This window comes from Gobio gobio (genome assembly GCF_949357685.1).
Source record: "Gobio gobio genome assembly, chromosome: 22".
In the NCBI taxonomy this organism is placed as follows: Eukaryota; Metazoa; Chordata; class Actinopteri; order Cypriniformes; family Gobionidae; genus Gobio; species Gobio gobio.
Window position 1 is genome coordinate 45,902,849 of NC_137118.1, and position 21,673 is coordinate 45,924,521.

Sequence of the window (21,673 nt, forward strand, 5' to 3'; positions counted from 1 at the left end):
CTTTCTTCCAAACTCTCTTAAAATGGAATCACACAAAGACAAATGAGTCAAACTCTTCACCTGTGACCGATTGAACGGATCACACCTGGGCTGACCGTAAATACCTGAAGACGGTGTTTATGCAATGCCCTGATATCCGATCTTCACTCCCTGCCTGGAAATAGACATGTTTTGATTTTGTTTAGCATTTTTTCATATGTTTATACTTCTTTAGCTACATTTGTAAGAGTATGCATACTAGTTTGGTGGCTCTATGCGCAGCGTCTCATACTGTATTTGTATGGAAAGTGTTTCTTCCTCTGTGTTTACAGCAAACAGGCGTGTGCCAGTGTTTACAGGTGCAACTCTTGTGTCAAACTTCCTATTCTTTTGCTCTAATGAAACATTTCAACACACCTTAAATGCAACAAGTGCTATCAGTGTGAAATGTCTAAATAAGTGGTTTGCCTCATTCTAAGAATTTACAAAATGACAAAAAGTCAGTAAAAGCACGTTCTTGGAAGTAATTAGTATCAAAACGAATATGATATTCTCGTTTATTGGAATTTGTATCATAAAAGATTTAAATGCGGCCTACCCGATCAGTGCTTAAAGCAGGAGTGCATTAAACAATGCCAGAAATCATGACCAAAGACAGAGATAGCAGAGGTCAATCCATGTTTTTCTGCTGTATTAGTGTTTGATGTTTATGAATAATGATAATGGAAGGTCACACCCATCTGTGATTTAATAAAAGCATGTAAAGCGGTTGTTTCATGAATGTTTTATGAATCGTCTGATGTGGTAAATACACACCCCGCTCAAGTTGTGACGGTGAATATTAGACGTGCGTTCAAACCTCTAAAATAAACAATAGTTTGGCATATATTTCAGTTTAGTTTTAGTTATTTTAGGACGTGTTACAACAAAAATGATTTTTTTTTTTTTTTTTTTTTACTTTTTGTTTGTACTTTATTTTTTTGTTGATTACAATGGGATTATCAATTCTCATGGACAATTTAATTGGACATTAAAAATAATATGCTTAAAAAATTGTTTTCTTTATGCATTTTATTAAACATTATTAATAATTCTTTATATAACTGAATTAAAAAATGTTTTAGCTATAATGACATTTTATTTTTTCATTTTATTTGAACTATAATAACATTATTTTATTTTATTCTATTTTAGCTATAATGACATTTTTATTTTATTTTAACTATGACATTTGACATTTTAATGACATTTTTATTTTTTATCTATAACTATAACTATCTATAACTTATCTATAACTATCTATAACTCTTTTTAACTATAATAACTACTTTATTATTATTATTTTATTTTTTATTTGAGCTATAATGACATTATTTTATTTTATTTTAGCTATAATGACATTTTTAATTTTATTTTAGCTATGACATTTAATTTTTTATTTTTCTATTTTATTTGAACTAATAACATTTTATTTTATTTGTTTTATTTTATTTGAACTATAATTTAATTTAATTAATTTAATTTAATTATTTATTTAACTAATTTTATTTAATTGTATTATTTTATTTTAGCCATAATGACATTTTCTATTTTATTAAATTATAATAACATTATTGTAATTTAATGGCATTGTATTTTTCTATTTTTTTTTACTATAATAACATTTTATTTTATTTTAAATATAATAACATTATTTTATTTTATTATTTTATTAATAATAATGCCATAATGACATTTTCAACTTTTTAAATTTTTATTTTAATTATTTTACTATAATACAATTTTTTTGGTATAATGACATGACTATATATGCATAAATATGATATTTGAAATTGTAATGGCATTTTTATTTTATTTTAACTATAATAACATTTATTTATTTAACCGGATCCACAGTCGTGCTCGTATTTTGTCTGTTTTTCGCGCTCACGCGCAGGTTTCGGCGGTTTGCTGCAGTGACGTGTCTCAGCCTGAAGGGGGCGGCATTTTGACTCACTCACTTCCTGATCCGGGGAGGGGAAGCGCGTGCGCCAATTTATCCTCGGTTTTTTATTACGAGCTGCAAAATATAAAGGTAAATCAACTATTAATTTCCCCTAAATATGATCTTTAAACACATTCGTGCACGAGCAAACGGCTGACCTCGTTATTTGCTCGCGTTTGTCAGTTTGCTCTGAGCAGTTGCCTCAACAAAGGAGCTAGCAGCTAGCATGCTAATGTCATTGTGTTGTATTGTTATTAAACGTACAAGTATGACAATTTTAGACTCATTTAAGTGATTAATATATATATGTTAGTATAAATGGATGCGTTTAGGTTTGTATGTTAAATTGCGCGTGGAATTAACAACATTAGAAGAGATGTTAGCACTGTTAGCAGCTGTCATGGCAGTCATTTGCATTTGACTCCTTTATTAATCATATACCCCTTTATTAATCATATACTCCTTTATTAATTCTCTTTTCTCCACATATTTGCATAGTTATTCTCTTTACAAAGCCCATAAGCTGATACAGAGTCACTGGTATCCCACAAGTGTTTACAATGTTTGTGTTGCATGTTCTTTAACATTCAAAAAGTAGTTTTTCTAGATCTTGGTTATAAGTATGCTAGCTTAATATGTGTCATGTCAAAATGAGATGACAAAATGGCCTACAAAATGTAAATCATCTTTTAAATCATGCACACGTGCTTCTTAAACGTTATTCAAATATTTTATTTTTTTATTTGAACTATTACAGCATTTTATTTGATTTGAACTATAATAACATTTTATTTTATTTGAGCTATAACGAAATTTTTTATTTTATCTTATGACATTTGACATTTTATTTTTTATTTGCTTTTAACTATAAAAACATTTGATTTGTCTTTAAATATAATAACATTTTCTTGTTTTATTTTAGCTATAATAACATTTTTATTTTCTTATTTTATTTTAACAATGCCATTTTAAATGAATAACATATTATTTTATCTATAATGCCATTCATAAATAAATAAAAAATAATATTTTATTTTTTTAACTATAATATTTTATTTTTTAACTATAACATTTTATTTAATTTTTTGTTATTTTAACTATGATAGCATTTTATTTTTTTATTTTATTTTTAAATTTAAAAAATATATTTTAATTAATAATAACATTTGATTTTATTTTAGCTATAATGACATTTTAATTTTCTTATTTTATTTGAACAATGACATTTGAAATGAAGATTTTTGTTGTTATTTTAACTATAATAACATTTCATTATTTTATATATAATTACATTTATACATTTACATTTTTTTAAAATTAATAATAACATTTTAATTTAACTATAATAAAAATGTTATTTTATTTTAGCTATAATGACATTTTTATTTTATCAGTGACATTTTAATTTTTATTATTTTAACTATAACATTTTATTTTATTATTTTATATATAATGACATTTATACATTAACTTTTTTGAATTAATAACATTTTATTTTGAACTATAATAACATTTTATTTTATTTGAACAATAATAACATTATTTTCTTTTTTATTTTAGCTATAATGACATTTTTATTTTAACAGTGACATTTGATTTTTTTGGTTATTTTAAATATAATAACATTTAATTTTATTATTTTAGCTATAATGACATTCATACAATAAAACAGTATTTTAACTATAATATAATTGTATTAAATTTAAACTATAACTATTTTCTTTATATACGCATGTCAAAATGAGATGATATTTGTGCTACAAAATGTAAATCATCATTTAAATCGTGCACACGGGCTTCTTAGACGTTATTCAAATGTTCTGTGGTGGATTGTAAGCGTCATTCTGTCCCTTGTTCCTCATGTGTGTGTTCATACTGACTGATTGTCCTGTGTTTCTAAGTTTTCAGACTGTGGTCCTGGAGAAGGTCCTGTGCTGGGTTACTTGAGCTCGACATGCACTGCTTCCACCAGCGTTTAGGCTTGTAAATAGTGGCTTTTCTATAAGGACGGACTAGAGTTTGGATGTTCTGACCACCCTGACGTGGAAACGCTCTATTTCCTCGAAGGCTGCAGGTCAGCGGGGTTTAAGCCATGTCGGACGGACGGATCTATGTGGGAAACCTTCCCATGGACGTTCAGGAGAGGGACATTGAGGATCTCTTCTACAAATATGGAAAAATTCGGGATATTGAGCTGAAGAACAACAGAGGCACCATCCCGTTTGCCTTCGTGCGATTTGAGGACCCACGGTGAGTCGCAGGGCCTCAGAGAGCTCGTGGACGAGGCTTTTTCAAGTGTAGAACGAAAATTAGGAGCACTTTCCTCTCTTCCTCTAGGGATGCGGAGGATGCCGTCTTTGGAAGGAATGGATATGGATTTGGAGACTGTAAGCTGCGTGTGGAATACCCGCGTTCTTCCGGATCCAAATTTAGTGGACCTGCTGGAGGAGGAGGCGGAGGAGGTGGAGGAGGAGGTGGTGGTGGAGGGCCGCGGGGAAGGTTTGGGCCCCCGACGCGTAGATCTGAGTTTCGGGTTATTGTGACGGGTGAGTTAAGAGATTTGAGACTGCGGCACCTTCACTCAAATCAACATGTCATTAGGGGTGTGTGCCATATATATAGTCTACGACTAGGGTTGGGTATCGTTTGGGTTTTTTTCGATTCCGGTGCCAAACCGATACTTTTAAAACGGTTCTGGTGCCTGAACCGATACTTTTAAAACGGTTCCGGTGCCTGAACCGATACTTTTAAAACGGTTCCGGTGCCTGAACCGATACTTTTAAAACGGTTCTGGTGCCTGAACCGATACTTTTAAAACGGTTCTGGTGCCTGAACCGATACTTTTAAAACGGTTCCGGTGCCTGAACCGATACTTTTAAAACGGTTCTGGTGCCTGAACCGATACTTTTAAAACGGTTCCGGTGCCTGAACCGATACTTTTAAAACGGTTCTGCTGCCTGAACCGATACTTTTAAAACGGTTCTGGTGCCTGAACCGATACTTTTAAAACGGTTCTGGTGCCTGAACCGATACTTTTAAAACGGTTCTGGTGCCTGAACCGATACTTTTAAAACGGTTCTGGTGCCTGAACCGATACTTTTAAAACGGTTCTGGTGCCTGAACCGATACTTTTAAAACGGTTCCGGTGCCTGAACCGATACTTTTAAAACGGTTCTGGTGCCTGAACCGATACTTTTAAAACGGTTCCGGTGCCTGAACCGATACTTTTAAAACGGTTCTGGTGCCTGAACCGATACTTTTAAAACGGTTCCGGTGCCTGAACCGATACTTTTAAAACGGTTCCGGTGCCTGAACCGATACTTTTAAAACGGTTCTGCTGCCTGAACCGATACTTTTAAAACGGTTCTGGTGCCTGAACCGATACTTTTAAAACGGTTCTGGTGCCTGAACCGATACTTTTAAAACTGTTCTGGTGCCTGAACCGATACTATTAAAACGGTTCCGGTGCCTGAACCGATAATTTTAAAACGGTTCTGGTGCCTGAACCGATACTTTTAAAACGGTTCTGGTGCCTGAACCGATACTTTTAAAACGGTTCTGGTGCCTGAACCGATACTTTTAAAACGGTTCCGGTGCCTGAACCGATACTTTAAAAAAAAAAAAAGGCCACAAAACAAGGTGGATGACCTTAAATGGCTTTTTATTTATTTATTTTTTATTTAAATTGAACCATTTATTAAAAGTTTAATGTATACTTAAATGTATGAATTTAAATAAATACAAAACAATTTACTTATTTACAAATTATAATTGACTTATTTACAAATTCACAGTAAAACCTAAGCCACCTAACCCAACTACAACAGGCCTAATATAACTCTAAATAACAGTTACAGTAATAACAGCAGTCGTCTGTGTTCTTGCTCTGCTACAAACCAGCTTCGAGCTTCAGCTTTATTTTGAAATATGATCATATTCTCTGGCTAAATATTTTAGAACGCATCGCCTTAATGTTTCCATGGCGACGCGTCATGTTTCTCACATAACACACAGCAGCCGCAATAGCGCTGACAGCTCAGCTGTATCGGGTTTATTTAGCTTTTTCTTTTTATTCAAAATATTCACAAACTTCTTAACTGTGTCACGAACTATCTGATATTCAAATGTGTGAGTGATTGTGTGTTAGTTGATCTATAAAGCGCAATGAGCGACGCCATGTTAGTTTGCGCCTCTGAATCGGATCTGTCGGATTTACAACACTTGAGATCATTCTCGTCTCACTAAATATATGAAAGTAAGTGACCAGTGAACTGGAAGAAGAATAGAGTAAACGATATAGTTACTACATAATGTGCATGTATCTGATGTGAATAAAACGCGTAACGTTAGTCAAATTATAACCGTCTGAAAGGATTGTCATAGACATCAGTGTGTGTTTTTTGCTAGTACTTATGAGCATTTAAATGTCTGAAACCTGAAGCGAACATGATGTCGTTGAAAACACTGAATAGTTGTCATGAGATGTGATGTGACCATCGCTGAGCGTCTGTCTCTGGCTCGGTGCCAGCCAAAGCATGCGAAAGCACGTTTGAAAATGAGGAACTGAAATCTGCGTTCTGATTCGGTCCGGTATATACCGGTTATATAAGTACCGGTGCCATATTGGAACCGGATTTCGGTACCCAACCCTATCTACGACTAGGGATGCACCGGCCAAAAACCGGAACCGGACAGTTTTTGCTTCTAGCGCGCGATCGGCAACCGTCCGGTTTTCTTTGTATTTTTCTGCTGATTTTTCCGGAAGTGCGCCCGCGTGCACATACGCCTATATTGCAATCATTCGCGAACATGTCACTTGTGTGTTACAAACGGAAACTGGAGAACTGAGGGAAGAGACGAGATACGCTGAAGGGAATGAAGAGCCGCTTTCCTGCGCGAGCTGAAGTTGCGCGAGTTTACCTCTCCGCCCTGCTCAAGTGTAGATGTGAGCGTTTGTTCAGCTCAGTTTCTCACGTGTTGGATCGGATGAGAACGAAACAGACTAACTTGTGACAAAGCCGAAATACTTCTTTTTGTAGCCTAAAGAAGAACATGCTGCACTTTAGAAATGAAATACTATCAGTTCTGTAGCCTATAGGATGATCATCTTTATTTGGTAACACTGTAGAATAATGGACATTAATTAACATTAGTTAACTACATTAGTTAACATTAACTAATAATGAACTGCACTTATAAAGTGTTTATTAATCTTTGTTAATTTCAACATTTACTAATGCATTATTAAAATCTTGTTAACATTAGTTAATGCACTGTGAACTAACATGAACAAACCATGAACAGCTGGATTTATATTAACTAACGTTAACAAAGATGAACAAATACAGTAACAAATGTACTGCTCATGGTTAGTTCATGTTAGTTAATACATTAACTAATGTTAACTAATGACTATTATTCTAAAGTGTTACCTTTTATTTTACCTTAAAATTACATTGATTTAATTTGATTTAAAAAGCACCTGCTGTAGCATCTTAGTTTTTTTCGTTGCACTAAACATTATTTGATTTTGGAACAATTATATACTTTGGTTTTATTTAATTTCACCGGTAAAGACTTTTTTTTCTTTACACTGAATTTAAAAACAAATGCTGATTTAAGTAACATCTTTGTTTGGATTGCAGAATATGCAGTTGTTGCCTTTAATTTCACCTTTCAGCCTTTTAATTTCCAATTCAATTTCTTGTTAATTTCAGATTGCGGACTTGTTTTCATTAGCCAAAAGCCAATTCAGCCTGTTAAATACCAAATAAACATCTTGTTCATGTATACTTTCATTCTTTTATTGTTTAAAAAAAAAAAAAAATCGGTATCGGAATCGGCCATGTAAAATCATGATTGGTGCATCACTATCTACGACAGGGGTCCAGACTAACTTTTTTCACAAGGAGCACAGTGGCCCCCAACTGTAAATTTTAGGGGCACAACCAGAAAATGTAGAGGCGCACACCGTAAATCAACATGGTAAATACTTTGATAATACAGTAGGGCTGTGTTGAAAAAATCGATTCACCAATTCTGAATCGATTTTCATATTAATTTCTAAAGATCGATCTGTAACTCAGAGGATCGATTTAATAGTAGGCTTACATTTTAATTTGCCGCGTCACTGAATTCACGCATTCGCGCGAGGTGGAAGGACATTAAAACAACGAACATGGCATCTTTGAAAACTCCAGAAACGCTAAAAGCTGCGATCTGGCAGATTGTGGTTTCTCTTGATTTCAGGCGTTTATCCTCCGAAGCCGTACAGGGTGCGCGCCCGTGCCGCTTCAGCGCGTACACAACATCCATGACGGTCTTTCTCTTGGCGTGCTCGGTGTAGGTCACGGCATCGCGGATCACGTTCTCCAGGAACACCTTCAACACTCCGCGGGTCTCCTCGTAGATCAGACTGGAGATGCGCTTGACACCGCCGCGGCGAGCCAGACGACGGATGGCGGGTTTGGTGATTCCCTGGATGTTATCGCGCAAAACTTTACGGTGAAGCTTAGCGCCTCCTTTAACTTTGCGATCTTAATGTCAATTCTTAATGTCATTTTTAATAATACATCAGGTTCGCGTCTAAATAATTGGTCTACTGCTGCTGATATACCTCTGCGTCCTCTGTCGTCTACACCAGTGCAAGTTTGTGAAAGCAGTTGTATCAACACTCTGGAAGGGGGATTGTTCTTTGCAACCATCAATACTCCATTAATTTGCAGTTGAATGTCTATAATAATAGTATCAATATGTTGCATAACTACAGTCCTGTAATTCAGGTAACAGCTGGAAAAAAATGCTTTCTTAAAAAACACTTATTTAAATCTCGAAGATCGGATCGAATCGAATCGAATAATGATAATCGATTCAAGATCTTGAGAATCGGAATCGAATCGATTCTTGAAATTTGAATCGAAACCCAGCCCTATAATACAGGGCTCCAGACTAACATTTTAGAGCAGTGGCACCAGCCAGTGGCGATGGAGGAAAATGTATCATAAGGTTAATTTAATCATGAAATAACTATTGTTTTGCATTTTGTTAATAAGTGCAGTTACTAATAATAGTACATGTTTGTTTATTGGAAATTTAACAGTGAAGCTCTGAGCTTGCAAAAAAAATTTACTTTATTAACAACAGTAATGTGTAAACCTAATTTTTATAAGGAAAATTGTAATATTCCACTCTTATTAAATGTACTATTGTTCTTCTATAGTATCATTCTGAACTAAAAGGAACACTTTTTTTAGGGATGCGGTATTCCGGTACTGGGAAAATACCGGTATATATTTGATTTCAAACGGTACAATATCATGATTTTGCTCATTTCGGTATATGCTGCTGTTCCGAAGTTCACCGCTAGATGGCAGTGCGCTACCCAAACATGTATTATGAAATTCTATAAAATCGCTTGCATGTTCAAATTGGCAAGGTTTAAAAAAGACGTGGGCAAGTGATTTCCGTCAGCTGCCGAAACGACAGTGAAAGTGTTGAATTTGAGCGCACAGATTGCTTTAGTGTAGGTATGATGTCTTTTAAAGCCAGAAGCAATTTGCTAATTTTGAGAGCTAGAGAAGGGAGATGCGCAGTATTGCTGACATTACTTCTTACAAAATAGTTAACAAATGCCTGATTTGATGTGATTAATCTTTGTTGATTAATTTAATAATAAACATTTGCGGTAAAACCCCAAACTTGCGGGAGTGAGAAAAATTATGCGCAATACCCACGCCAAAATTCAGACCCTATATAGTATCGATTTAATATCGGTACTTTGGTATTAGATTGTGGTACCGTACCAAAGCCAAAATTGTGGTATCGAGCCATTCCTACACTCTTTACTTGTTTCTGTGTAATCCAGTCACAATTTGAAGAAAAGTTTTAGTTTTTCATGAGACTGTGTCTTCCTACTTTTTTCCATATATTAAGGAGTGGAAATGTGGTTATATTTTGTTGGACAACGGGTTTATGAACGCTTCGCATCACTAGTTTGTGAAGATGTTTGACGCGTTCAAAACTCACGTTATTAGCGACTCAAACTCGCAGTGTTTCCTCCTGATCACAGAGCCGCTCTTCACTGATACACTGGGCATTTATTTATTTAATTAAAATCACAGCCGTTGCGCTTTCATAATCGCACATAAGCCAAATCACGATTGCGGTTCGGTTCCGATTAATCGTGCAGCCCTAATGTGTATCATTTTAATTAGCTTGTTACACAATGGAGACTAACTTATTGTAATAATTATTTGACATAGCCTACTTTTACACTCAAAATTATTCCGTGGCATCCTCACGTACTAAACTGCATTTTTTAATTGTTTGCGTGCTGGAGGTACACGATTACGTCATGTGCAGAGTGATGTCAACATGTGAGCTAGCCGGTTTGAGAAAATGGCACTATCAAAAATAGAGCCCGACCGATTTATCGGTCTGCCGATATGAGCATGTCGCAGATATATCGGCATCGCCGTATACATGGCGCTGAAATGCCGTTAGCATGAAATTTGCCATCACCGCCAGTGTTTTTGGTCATTTTCACAAGTTTCATGTCCCACAGAATATCTTGTTGTATGAATATCTGAACTTCAGATGTTCCGATTCCTTTTTCCCTTCCTGATACCGATTCCGATACCGAGTACTGATCCGCTACCTGGGTGTGTATCTGTATATACAGCTGTATACACTACTAGCCCTGTATGAATTGCTAGAATTATTTTATAGTGTGCTTCAGACTTATCCCTTTATAAAACATGAACAAATACATACAGTGAACTACTGTATTTATTACAGTATTTTTATTATCTGACATGCATTTGACAGTAATATTATTTATTTTTCTTAAGCGAAAAAGAACTTCAAATGCAGCCACAAATCTAACACTGCAAACTGAAAAAGGTATTTTAGTTTTACAATATAACTGTATAAAAAACAGTGCAACAAATACATGTAGGAATCTAAAAAATTATATATTAATCAGAAAAGAATCTCTTTACAGCAAAACAGGTGAAAAATAAGCAACCATCTAGCCATTATTATTATTAGTAGAGATGTATTATTATTATTGCATAGAGACGTAGCTAAATCTACTGTACAATAGTAGCCTAAAATATTCTGTCAATTTAAAAAAACTTAAACCAAACTTTTATTTTGATGGGTTGCAGTGAAGATTTGAGTGTCTGTGTTCATTATATGACATTAAACATTAAATTCTCATGAAGTGACAGTTTATGCGTTTGTGTCCTCATATAGTGACCATAGACTGTAAAAAAAAAAAATATATATATATATACACTCACCTAAAGGATTATTAGGAACACTTTCTCATTAATGCAATTATCTAATCAACCAATCACATGGCAGTTGCTTCAATGCATTTAGGGGTGTGGTCCTGGTCAAGACAATCTCCTGAACTCCACACTGAATGTCAGAATGGGAAAGAAAGGAGATTTAAGCAATTTTGAGCGTGGCATGGTTGTTGGTGCCAGACGGGCCGGTCTGAGTATTTCACAATCTGCTCAGTTACTGGGATTTTCACACACAACCATTTCTAGGGTTTACAAAGAATGGTGTGAAAAGGGAAAAGCATCCAGTATGCGGCAGTCCTGTGGGAGAAAATGCCTTGTTGATGCTAGAGGTCAGAGGAGAATGGGCCGACTGATTCAAGCTGATAGAAGAGCAACTTTGACTGAAATAACCACTCGTTACAACCGAGGTCTGCAGCAAAGCATTTGTGAAGCTACAACACACACAACCTTGATGCGGATGGGCTACAACAGCAGAAGACCCCACCGGGTACCACTCATCTCCACTACAAATAGGAAAAAGAGGCGACAATTTGCACAAGCTCACCAAAATTGGACAGTTGAAGACTGGAAAAATGTTGCCTGGTCTGATGAGTCTGGATTTCTGTTGAGACATTCAGATGGTAAAGTCAGAATTTGGCGTAAACAGAATGAGAACATGGATCCATCATGCCTTGTTACCACTGTGCAGGCTGGTGGTGGTGGTGTAATGGTGTGGGGGATGTTTTCTTGGCACACTTTAAGCCCCTTAGTGCCAATTGGGCATCGTTTAAATGCCACGGCCTACCTGAGCATTGTTTCTGCCCATGTCCATCCCTTTATGAGCACCATGTCCCCATCCTCTGATGGCTACTTCCAGCAGGATAATGCACCGTCACAAAGCTCCAATAATTTCAAACTGGTTTCTTGAACATGACAATGAGTTCACTGGACTAAAATGGCCCCACAGTCACCAGATCTCAACCCAATAGAGCAGCTTTGGGATGTGGTGGAACGGGAGCTTCGTGCCCTGGATGTGCATCCCACAAATCTCCATCACCTGCAGATGCTCTCCTATCAATATGGGCCAACATTTCTAAAGAATGCTTTCAGCACCTTGTTGAATCAATGCCACGTAGAATTAAGGCAGTTCTGAAGGCGAAAGGGGGTCAAAAATCGTATTAGTATGTGTTCCTAATAATCCTTTAGGTGAGTGTATAACAATATATTGTATCGTAACCCCAGTATCGTGATACGTACGCCAGATTCTTGGCAATACACAGCCCTAATCAAAACACAGATGAGTCCGTCAACACCCCAAAGCTTCACAGTCCTAGAGCTCGTCCTGGGGCGACATCTCATTCAGTGACATTAGGCAGTTTTGATTTATATGCTGTTTAATGTTGATGATCGTGTTGTTTTACATATGCATCTGATTATAAAAGATCGCTCGTTCCTGCTTCTTCACCTGTGTTCTGATCAGATAGTGCCCTCTACCGTATAACAGGAAATGCATTTTCTCCTTTAATACAGTCTATGGTTTTCTCATGAAAGATGAGATGATAAAAGACAGAAAAAAAAGTTACTCACGGCTCTTGACTGAATAACGTTAATAAGGGTTAATCTATATTTATACACTGAAGATTATGAAGAAATATTTTACATTTGATTACTATTTCTGTACCTGAAAATCTAGTTTAGACCTACATGAAAAACCTGAAAATAACTTTTTCATTTGTATGTTTGTTCTGTTGTATTTATGTACTATGTATATTATGTATATACTCTATTATATGTACTGTACTATAATATACACAAAGAATATCAGCCGATATATATCGATATCAGACTTTTTTTTTGCTCCCTAATATCTGTATCGGCCCCCAAAAACCCATATCGGTCGGGCTCTAATCAAAAATAGTGCATACAAAGAAGAATGGAAAGACAACTATGCATTCATCCTACCTAGTTTTGTGAATGCTAAGCCGGTGTGTTTCAACGTAGTTGTCGCTTTTTTGCAAAGAATATAATATTAGACGTAGGGGTGTGACGAGACGCTTATCTCACAACAAGATACAAGATAGGAGTTAAAGGTCCTGTTCTTCGTGATCCCATTTTTCAAACTTTAGTTAGTGTGTAATGTTGCTGTTAGAGCAAAAATAATACCTGTAACATTTTAAAGCTCAAAGTTCAATGCCAAGCGAGATATTTTATTTAACAGAAGTTCCCTTTCAAAGCCTACAGCGAACGGCCGGTTTGGACTACATTCCTGTACATCCTGCTTTTATGACGTCAGTAGAACAGTTTGTTGAATAACCTCCGCCCACAAGAATATGCAAAAAAGGGGGCGTGGTCTTGTTGCTCTCCCACATGGAGAAGAGGAAGTGTTGCGTTCGTGGAGTGTGTTTGTCGCCATTTCGTCCAGACGCTGTTATTTTCATCCCGGAGTCAAATCACCTTTGTTTGGCCTTCAGGCGCTGTAGTTTGAGCACATCTCCCCGTTATGGTAAGAGGCGTGACCTTTATGGGCAACATGCGCTAAGCTGCTGTCCAATCACAACACGGGAACCGCTGGCACAATCAGAACTCGTTACGTATTTCTGAAGGAGGGACTTCATAGAACAAGGAAATCTATCAAGCCGTTTTTAGGACCGTGAAAACAGCAGTATACAGAAGTAAATTGTGTGAAAAATACTGTGTTTTTTTTACACGCGAAACATGAAGACATGTTATATGGCACACTGTAAACACAATCAAAGCTTCAAAAAAACAGGAAAAACGGGACCTTTAACTCAACTATGACAACTTCTGAGAAATGTGAAAAGGGTTTACTTTTTACTTACTAATAATCATAATGGATTGTGAATTGCAAATGGATGTTAATTTGTTTACATGCATATTACACAAATGCTTACAGCACTTTTTGTTATAGCCCTTGTGGTGTTTTGTAGATGGGTTGATGATCTTAATAAAACCTTTCCCTGCAGGTCTTCCTCCCACTGGCAGCTGGCAGGACCTCAAAGACCACATGCGTGAGGCTGGAGACGTGTGTTTCGCTGACGTGCAGCGTGACGGCGAGGGCGTGGTCGAGTTCCTCAGACGTGAGGACATGGAGTATGCACTGCGGCGTCTGGACAGCACAGAGTTCAGATCCCACCAGGTGCGGTTCCTGTGAGAAGCAGGGCTCGATATTAGTGCTTGTCCGGGACAAGGGGATAGAGAAAGAGAATTTGACTTGCCCGACCGGACAAGTATTATGTATATACTCTATTATATGTACTGTACTATAATATACACAAAGAATATCAGCCGAAATATATCGATATCAGACTTTTTTTTGCTCCCTAATATCTGTATCGGCCCCCAAAAACCCATATCGGTCGGGCTCTAATCAAAAATAGTGCATACAAAGAAGAATTTGACTTGCCCGACCGGACAAGTAGCCTGATTAAAACTTCAATAACCAAAATATCACTATTGTAGTGTTGTCACGATACTGGAATTTCTAACTTCGATACGATACCTAAAAAAGTATCGATATTCAATACCATTTTCGATACCACGGGGGGAAAAAACGCGTACATACTGTCAAATAGATATTTTTAATATAATTTAGTTTTTTGTCCATCTATTGAAAGTCTAGGCAATTAAACATTTCTTCAGAAGAGATCACTACATATGATAAAGCTTTTAAGCTTTTTCTCATATATAAACGTTGATCAATTACCATTACAATTATCTCACAAATATTTGCTAACTAATTTTGTCGCAATAGCTTACATAAAGCACAAGGAAGCTTGATTTCAAATTGAATTTAAAAAGACGAGTAAACAGTAATAAAATAAGAACAAATAAACAAATTACAAACAATAGCACAAATAAATTAGACTGTAGGTTTAACAGTTTTCAGGTAAGAAACTGAATTTAAAAACAAAACAAAGTAATCAAATTTAAAATAACATTGGATAATCTTTATTGTAAAAAATGTAATACAGATGAATCCATTAGAGTTACACAAGTTAATCAGTCAGGAGCAATAAGTGATTGTTTGTCTTTTTGTAGTGTGAATAACAAATAACTGCTGCCCCTTTAAGTCCCGACGCTCGCATGGATCCCAAACACTCTTCCTGCTACACATTCTCCCTTAACTGGTTACGACTGTGTTGATGTTAATGCTCACCAAGATGGTCATTGAGACATTTTTTGAGTGTATTTGACCATTAATAAGCTGGAAAAAGGGGCTCATTTTTGCACTTGTATGTCAGAGGCGGCTTTATTGCGGTATGTGTGTTTGCCCTTCAGATGCGAGCGCGAAATCTGCGGGAATTAGTAGAATTAACGTTATGTGCAACCCCGCACGAAATTCAGACCGGTCACACCAACACTAAGACGCTGTCCGTGTTCAGAGGATTAAACGGACTGAATGAGAGGAGGCGGGTGTGTGTCAGCTCGCTGTCGGTCAGAGAGGAGAGCGCAGCTGATATCGATAGTGTAGAAAAGGAGTATCGTATCGGTTCAGATATTTCAGTATCGATACATAGCGAAATATCGATATTTTTGACAACACTAAACTAGTGAATAACCAAAATGCGAAAATGATTCTGATTTTATTACGTTTAGTGTAAGTGGCGATTGATGGTGGATAATATATGATGTATAATGAACTGACGCCTCGCACAGGAGAAATCTAAACAAATGAGCACAACACACAAAGAAAATTCAAAATGTGGAGTTTTCATGTTAATAACATATGGTACAGTTAAGCATCGCGATTGGAAATGTGACACTGATTTCATATGACATTTCAATAAACACGTAGTTCATATTAAGTCACTTACATTTTAGACACAATATTATGAACTCTTATGACTATTATGACAATATTATGACTCTTTTTGGAACTATTTTCGCTGCTGAATCAGAACAAAAATAGATCACAGCAGGGCCATAAAGCCTTGTTTATACTCGATGCGTCCGCACGAGCGCGCGGCAAAAATTACGTCATTGCGTAGTGGGCGGTAGTACGCGTTGAGTGCGCGAGACCCCATAGCGCATTTTTTTTAACTTTCCGCACAAAGATGCACGAGTTCTAGGCGAATCTAGCCGAGCATGACGTCTCATCACACTGGCACCTACAAATTAGTTGCTTATATTTACAAAACGTTAGATCTACACAAGACGAATCATATCTCAGAGGCATCCGAGCCAGCGGCAGACGCCAGAAAGACTAGCCGAGGAAAGGCTGCTATGGCGGGGTTAATGAGCGATGAACCCCTGCTGATCGCCTGGACCTTAACCCTAACCTAACCCAAAAACAGCAGATAAAATTGTCAAATAGGCGCTCTCTTTATATATAAACCACAGATTTAATCTTTAAACAAGTACATTCTCGCCTGAAAAAGTCTTTAAACTACAATTTGTGACACATTAACAGTTTAAATTACGCAGAGTCTCTCGTCCGCTATTGACGCTTGCTGGTTGCTGGATTTATACTCGTCCATATGGTACTATTAGTTATAAATAGGGCTGAAACGATTCATCGAGTTACTCGATTATCTCGATTACAAAAATTCCTTGAGGCAAAAATTCTGCCTCGAAGCCTCGTTAAATTCCTATGACGCGAACTATACGTGCAGGGATCTGATCCACACGGACCGCTGTTCAATGTTCAGGAAGCACACCATAGCGCGTGATACATTTTGAGTTTAGTTGGCGCGATGGCGGAGAGTAAAGATGTCCATAAACGGCAGAGAATGTCTAAAGTTTGGGATCATTACATTCTTAAAAAAAGAAGAGAACAAGGTGCAATGTGTCTACTGCAAAGTAGACCTGGCATTCCACAGCAGGACGATGTCAATGGTAACGTAGCCTAAGCCTATACATTGATGTTCACTGATTTTAATCCCATACTGTATTTGTAGCGATGCGGTTTGACTAGATATGATGTTTAGCTTTGATGTTTTTAAGTAGTAAACGTATTCACGTTCAATCGCAAGAGAGTATAGCCTAAAAAAAAGAACCCCTTCACACACAGACACACACACACACCCTCGTCTCTCTCACGCGCCAGTCAGACCAATCGCGGCAATGCATCACATATGCTTAAACTTTTATGTAGCCACGCAAAAATAATTTCAGCATTCACTGTATCAACTGGGACGTGATGTTGTGACGCGATTTTTCAAACGGATGCTTTAACTAAAATGCACCGCAATGCAAGTGATGCAAGCCAAATGCATCACTTGCACTTCACAAATGCACATATTATTTGGCGTGACCTTTATGGGCAACGTGCGCTAAGCTGCTGTCCAATCACAACACGGGAACCGCTGGCACAATCAGAACTCTCTATATATTTCTGAACGAGGGACTTCATAGAACAAGGAAATTCTCAGGCCGTTTTTAGGACAGTGAAAACAGCAGTATACAGATAAGTAAATTGTGTGAAAAATACTGTGTTTTTTACACGCGAAACATGAACACAATCAAAGCTTCAAATAAAACAGGAAAAACGTGACCTTTAATATTGGAAACAACCCAATAAATTAGTTAAACATCTTACATTTGGGTATTTAAAGGGTTAGTTCACCCAAAAATGAAAATTCTGTCATTAATTACTTACCCTCATGTCGTTCGACACCCGTCAGACCTCCGTTCATCTTCAGAACACAAATGAAGATATTTTAGTGTAAATCTGATGCTCTGAAAGGCCTCCATTGGCTCAATGCACTTTACACTCTCAAGACTCTTAAAAGACACTAAAGACGTCGTTACAAAGTCCATCTCACTACAGCGGTTCTACAATAACTTTATGGAGTGACGAGAATAGTTTTTGTGCACAAAAAAACCCTAAATAACGACTTGCATAGTGATGACGATTTCAAAACACGGCCTCATGAAGCTTCGAAGCGTTATGAATCAGTGAGTCGAATGATGATTCGGATCGCGTGTCAAACTGCTGAAATTTGGCGATTCAAACTGCTGAATCGACTCAGTGATTCATAACGCCTCGAAGCTTCATGAGGCCGTGTTTTGAAATCGTCATCACTATGTAAGTCGTTATTTAGGGTTTTTTTGCGCACAAAAACTATTCTCGTCTTCATAAAGTTATTGTAGAGCCGCTGTAGTGAGATGGACTTTGTAACGACGTCTTTAGTGTCTTTTAAGGGTCTTGAGAGTGTAAAGTGCATTGAGCCAATGGAGGCCTTTCAGAGCCATCAGATTTACACTAAAATATCTTCATTTCTGTTCTGAAGATGAACTGAGGTCTGACGGGTGTCGCACGACATGAGGGGAAGTAATTAATGACAGAATTTTCTTTTTTGGGTGAACTAACCCTTTAAGTGCTAGATTAATCGATTACAAAAAGAATCGATAGCTGCAGCCCTAGTTATAAATATTATATTTAGCTAGCTACTGTTATGTTGTAATGCTTAATATTGGAAACAACCCAATAAATTAGTTAAACATCTTACATTTGGGTATTTAAGATGGGTTGATATTTGTAAAAAAGACTGTTTTTGAGGCTGTATGTTTCATTAAAAAAAAGTCTTAACATATTTTATTTCAGCTTTTGTAATGTTTTTAATCGTTTTAGTTAGTATGAAAATACCCCTGATTTAAAATGAATCCAACCTTGTTTGTTGTGCAGGGAGAGACGTCCTACATCAGAGTCATGGAGGAGCGGGGCACAAGCTGGGGTCGCTCGCGCTCCCGGTCCAGGTCTCGCGGACGCTACTCCTCACCCCCGTACCAGAGCCGAGGGTCGCCGCCCCCCCGCTACCGATCGCCACCGCGTCACATGACCCGCCATAGCCCGCCCTCCCGCCGCCCCCCGGTCCAGCATCACAGCCCACCGCCACGCCACTATCGATGAGCGCCAGCGGCTCCTTTTCTCGGCCGCCACGCCCTCTTTTCCTTTCTCAATTTTGTAATTTACATTCCATTGTAGGAACCCGAATGGCCTTATTCACCGTTCAGTTCATGGAGAGTTTGCGAAATATGTGAATGATCATGTGAATGATGCGCGTGTGTTTACAGAACAGATGATGCGGATGTGATTGTGAACGATCTGAAGATGAATAACCCGTTTTGTCCTTTTGTGATTATTGGCAACAGACTAAAGACGTGCTGTTTGTGATTTCATAAACATGATTTTATGATTTGAATAAAAGGCTGGAATTTTAAAAATGTTTCTCTCTGGAATCTCCCCATGTGATTTTTTTTTTCTCTTTTCTTTTCTTGTTTTGTATCATGTGATGACTGTGTGCATAATTTTTTTTTTTTTTTTTTTCAATTAAAGCATCAAGTCAAATTTACTCCCACTATATGTAGTCATTTTTACACAATGGCGTTTTTCAGGAATAATGGAAGCAATACCAGATCATGGAAAACCTGGAAATAGGGAGTATTTATAAGTATACAATAATTATTAAAATGATGCATTAATGTTAACAGACATTAAAATTTTTCAGTAAATGTTAAAATGAGCATGAACTAAGATTAATCAACACTGAAGAAGCATTGTCAGTTTTTCTTATGCTGAGCTCTCAATAATTATACCAGTCAGACATTGATGTTTACTTATCAGAGCCATTTGTACAGAAAAACAGTTGAATCTGTCAATTTCAAGGGTTAGTACCAAATGATCACAACTGAAGAAAGCATGTAAATTCATTGGTCAGACTGTATGAACCCCATTGCAGGCTAATTGGCACAATCAGACTTTTTAATTAGTCCAATAATGTAATTGTTCCAGTAGTGTGCTGACGTGACACATCAGATTTAATTAGGTTTCATTGAGCTTTTGGGTAGCAATATATTCAATTTGAAATGTAAGATGCAAAAAGACAATGCAATATGTTAAATGGCAATGTATTTAAAATGGCCGATCAAATCAAAGAAGGCGGGGCTTACCGTTCAAAGAAACCGTTCGCTTGATGCTTTTGACGGTGAAAGAGCGCAAATGTGAGGTAAGATTTAAACAGCTTTTTCACGATATAAATAATAAATGACAAACAGTAATATCCAGTGGCAAACTACTCTATTTGTCAAATTTCGCCGTATTGAATCAATAACCGTAAAATTTTTTGAAAGGAAGCCAAAGTCAAGTGATTTCAGCAAACGATGCTCCCTTTCGACATTTTTACTTATATTGATCTCTCTGAACCCATGGATCCGTTTCTTTATCATTTATGGATTCCCATCTAAGCAAGTCCATATATTTTAATTACATTTTTATAATAAAAACGTTTAATTTTTTTCTTGTTTTGTATCATGTGATGACTGTATGCATAATTAGTTTTTTTTTTCAATTAAAGCATCAAGTCAAATTTACTCCCACTATATGTAGTCATTTCTACACAATGGCGTTTTGCAGGAATAATGGAAGCAATACCAGATCATGGAAACTTGGAAATAGGGAGTCAGTGAATTATAAGTATACAATAGCCTACTTAATTAAAATGATGCATTAACATTTTTGAAGCCCACTTTAGGCTCTTCAGAAAGCTACGGGTGACATCGCGAAGACTACTTCGATATTTATTACAGTCAATATATATATATATATATATATATATATATATATATATATATATATATATATATATATATATATATATATATATATATATATATATATATATATATATATATATAATGTCTATATTGGCCAATCAAATCAAAGAAGGCCGGGCTTACCGTTCAAAGAAACCGTTACTCGAGCGCGACGCTTTTGATGGTGAAAGAGCGCGAATGTGAGGTAAGATTTAAACAGCTGTTTTACGATATAAATACATGCCAAACAGTAATATCCAGTGGCAAACTACTCTACTTTCTTGCCAAATTTCGCCTTATTGATTCAATAACCGTTAAAAATGTTGAAAGGAAGCATCGTATATATATATATATATATATATATATATATATATATATATATATATATATATATATATATATATATAAATCAAACTGCCAAAGTCACATGATTTCAGCCACACGACGCTTCCTTTCGACATTTCTAACCCATGAATCTGTATATTTATCATTTATGGATTCTCATCTAATCTGACGCTTTTGATGGTGAAAGAGCGTGAGGTAAGATTTAAACAGCTGGTTTACGATATAAATAATAAACAGTAATATCCAGTGGCAAACTACTCTACTTTCTTGTCAAATTTAGCCGTATTGAAACATTTACCGTTAAAAACGTTGAAAGGAAGCATCAGCATTATATATATATATAATAAACTGTCAGTCACGTGATTTCAACAAACGATGCTTCCTTTCGACATTTTCAATGGTTATTGATATCTCTGAACCCATGAATCCGTATATTTATCATTTATGGATTCTCATCTAATCAGTTCTATACATTTGTAGACATTTTAATGACTTTTTATAATAAAAACGAAGAGTTGTT

At 36.4% G+C, this 21,673-nt stretch overlaps 1 protein-coding gene across 1 annotated transcript; it reads left to right on the forward strand.

Moving 5' to 3' along the window:
- Nucleotides 1-1,951: 1,951 nt before the first annotated feature.
- srsf9 (serine and arginine rich splicing factor 9) lies at nucleotides 1,952-19,573 on the forward strand. Its single transcript, XM_079803963.1, has 5 exons — nucleotides 1,952-2,053; nucleotides 3,865-4,213; nucleotides 4,301-4,509; nucleotides 14,238-14,410; nucleotides 18,902-19,573. The coding sequence occupies exons 2-5, from the start codon at nucleotides 4,056-4,058 to the stop codon at nucleotides 19,124-19,126; spliced, it is 765 nt and encodes a 254-aa protein (XP_079660089.1). The 5' UTR covers nucleotides 1,952-2,053; nucleotides 3,865-4,055; the 3' UTR covers nucleotides 19,127-19,573.
- Nucleotides 19,574-21,673: the final 2,100 nt, after the last annotated feature.

Excerpts from the sequence above, each read along its gene's own strand:
- srsf9 (XM_079803963.1), top strand. The coding sequence starts at position 4,056 with ATGTCGGACGGACGGATCTATGTGGGAAACCTTCCCATGGACGTTCAG. Across the intron at positions 4,510-14,237 it reads GTTTCGGGTTATTGTGACGG|GTCTTCCTCCCACTGGCAGC; the intron begins GTGAGTTAAGAG and ends CTTTCCCTGCAG. Across the intron at positions 14,411-18,901 it reads CAGAGTTCAGATCCCACCAG|GGAGAGACGTCCTACATCAG; the intron begins GTGCGGTTCCTG and ends TTTGTTGTGCAG.